General features: G+C 47.6%; 1 protein-coding gene across 1 annotated transcript; it reads left to right on the top strand.

Moving 5' to 3' along the window:
- The first annotated feature begins 567 nt into the window (after window positions 1–567).
- Window positions 568–2665, top strand: LOC127045281 (uncharacterized). Its single transcript, XM_050941246.1, has 2 exons — window positions 568–1461; window positions 2422–2665. The coding sequence occupies exons 1-2, from the start codon at window positions 792–794 to the stop codon at window positions 2640–2642; spliced, it is 891 nt and encodes a 296-aa protein (XP_050797203.1). The 5' UTR covers window positions 568–791; the 3' UTR covers window positions 2643–2665.
- The last annotated feature ends 395 nt before the right edge of the window (window positions 2666–3060 follow it).

Raw genomic sequence — 3060 nt, 5'->3', positions numbered from 1 at the left:
GGTGAAGTCCCTCAAGGCAACTCAGGGAGGGGAAAGTTTTGGGGGGACAGAGAGTGCTCCAGACACTGGAATTCTGGATGGTGGCTGTGTACCAGATCTAAGCTAGTAATTAAGCTTAGAAGTGTCCATGCAGGTCCCCACATCTGTACCCTAAAGTTCAGAGTGGGGAAGGAACCCTGACAATCTTAATAAGAGAAGGAAAGCAATTTACATACCAGAAAACACATGTGCCCAAACTCAGGAGGTTGCCCATGAAGCAGAAATAATAGCTACATCTTTTTGCAGAAAAAAAGGACAGAGTAGGTGCATAGTTTGTGGCTCATATCTCACTCCAAAGTTAGATTGCAGGGTGGACACAAATGTGTTATTATCACTTCCAGCTGAAGACAAAAACCCAAGATGATAATCTGTAAGATTATTTTAATGAGTGTCTTCACCCTCATAACTGCAACTACATGAACAAAATTCTTATCAGCACTTCATCACCAGTGCAGCTCCATCAAGGGCAGTACAACTCCCTGAGGCCTGGTCTACACTACGTGTTTAAATCGAATTTAGCAGCGTTAAACTGATTTAAGCCTGCACCTGTCCACACAACGAGGCCCTTTATATCGATATAAAGGGCTCTTTAAACTGGTTTCTGTACTCCTCCCCGACGAGAGGAGTAGCGCTGAAATCGGTATTGCCATGTCGGATTAGGGTTAGTGTGGCAGCAAATCGATGGTATTGGCCTCCGGGCCGTATCCCATAGTGCACCATTGTGACTGCTCTGGAAAGCCATCTGAACTTGGATGCACTGGCCAGGTAGACAGGAAAAGCCCCGCGAACTTTTGAATTTCATTTCCTGTTTGGCCAGCATGGAGAGCTCACCAGCACAGGTGACCACGCAGAGCTCATCAGCACAGATAACAATGCAGTCTCCTGAGAATCGAAAAAGAGCTCCAGCATGGACTGCATGGGAGGTACTGGATCTGATCGCTATATGGGGAGAGGATTCCGTGCTAACAGAACTCCGTTCCAAAAGACGAAATGAAAAAACATTTGAAAAAATTTCCAAGGCCATGATGCAGGGAGGCCACACCAGGGACTCAGTACAGTGCCATGTGAAAGTTAAGGAGCTCAGACAAGCCTTTCAGAAAACCAAAGAAGCAAACAGAAGGTCTGGGGCAGGGCTGAAAACATGCCGCTTCTACGCTGAGCTGCATGCAATTCTAAGGGGGTCCGCCACCAGTACCCCACCCCTGTCCGTGGATTCCGAGGTGGAGGTGGTAATCTCAGCCATGGCTGAGGATTCTGCAGACGGGGAAGATGATGAGGAGGAAGAGGAGGACGAGCTTGCAGAGAGCACACAGCACTCCGTTCTCCCCAACAGCCAGGAGCTTTTTCTCACCCTGACGGAATTACCCTCCCAGCCCTCCCAAGCCACTATCCCAGACAATGATGCCATGGAAGCGACCTCTGGTGAGTGTACCTTTGTAACTATAAAACATGGTTTTAACGCAAGCGTTTTTTAATGATTAATTTGCCCTGAGGACTTGGGATGCATTCATGGCCAGTACAGTTATTGGAAAAGTCTGTTAACATGTCTAGGGATGGAGTGGAAATCCTCCAGGGACATCTCCATGAAGCTCTCCTGGAGGTACTCCAAAAGCCTTTGCAGAAGGTTTCTGGGCAGGGCAGCTTTATTCCGTCCTCCATGGTAGGACACTTGACCATGCCATGCATGTAGCAAGTAATCGGGTATCATTGCATGCAAAGCCTAGCTGTTTATGGTCCCAGTGATTGCTGGCACTCAAGCAACATCCGTTCTTTATCTTGCTGTGTTATCCTCAGGAGAGTGATATTGTTCATGGTAATCTAGTTGAAATTCAGGAATTTAATTAAGGGGACAGAGATGGCCATTCCTACTGGGCTGTTTGCCTGTTGCTTAAAAGAAATCCTTCCTTGCAGGTAGCCAAGCGGTGGTGTGTGTGTGTGTGTGATTGGCGCTGAGCTTTCTCGCGTTTGGCTAGCAGTGATCTTCCATGATACCAGCCACGTGGTAGGGGGAGGGGTAAAGTGATCATCCCAGAGAATTGGATGGGGGAGTGGCTTCTGCTGCTGCATGTTAACAGGAAAACAGCAGCACTGAATGGGATTTGCTTGGTATTTGGGAAAGGAGGGCACTGTATACATGAACGCTGCAGAAGCCGAAAGACAATGGCTTACCATGGATGCATGCAAGCTGAATTCTGCATCTGTGAGATCTCTGACACCAGAGCCGCAGGCACTCAATATTAAGATGCAAAATGCAACCTTGTAGTGAAATCACATGTGCTATGTAAGGTGAATAGTGTTGTTCACCATGAAAGAGTATAAGCATTGTTCTGTAAAATGTATCTTTTTAAATACTTCTCTTCCTTTTTTCCCTCTCTCATGCAGCTGCAAATTTTTCAAGCCTCCCTACTCCATCCCGAAGGCTATCTCAGATAAGCTGGCGGAAAAAAAAGATACGAGACGAAATGTTCTCGGAAATCATGGAAGTGACCCGCAATGAAAGAGCTCATCTGAACGAGTGGAAGGACGTGGTATCAAATTACAGGAAAGATGCCAGTGAATGTGAGGACAGGAGAGACCAATGTGAGGACAGGAGGGATGCTTGAGATGAGAGGTGGCGGCAGGAAGATCAGAGGTGTAGGCAGGAAGATATGCGGTGGCGGGATGCAACGCTGGGGCTGCTGCGTGATCAAACTGACATGCTCTGGCATCTGGTGGAGCTTCAGGAACAGCAGCAGGATCACAGAGTGCCGCTGCAGCCCCTGTGTAACCAGCCTCACCCCTCACCATATTCCATATTGTCCTCACCCAGACATGTAAGAACGCATGGGGGAAGGCTCCATGCACCCGCCCACTCCACCCCCGTGGACAGCCCAACCAAAAGGCTGTCATTACTTTGAAATATTTTAGTGGCCTTTTCCTTCCCTCCTATCCTCCTCCCAAACCACACCCGGGCTACCTTGTCAGTTCTCTCCCTATTTTTATAATGAATTAATAAAGAATACATGATTTTTAAACGATAGT

This window comes from Gopherus flavomarginatus, chromosome 2, assembly GCF_025201925.1.
Source record: "Gopherus flavomarginatus isolate rGopFla2 chromosome 2, rGopFla2.mat.asm, whole genome shotgun sequence".
Lineage (NCBI taxonomy): Eukaryota > Metazoa > Chordata > Testudines > Testudinidae > Gopherus > Gopherus flavomarginatus.
This window is presented reverse-complemented; position numbering and strand designations above follow the sequence as displayed.

Bases quoted from the DNA above. Each gene is read 5' to 3' on its own strand.
- LOC127045281 (XM_050941246.1), top strand. From the start codon at position 792: ATGCACTGGCCAGGTAGACAGGAAAAGCCCCGCGAACTTTTGAATTTC. The intron at 1,462-2,421 runs GTGAGTGTACCT...TCTCTCATGCAG, and splicing joins TGCCATGGAAGCGACCTCTG to CTGCAAATTTTTCAAGCCTC.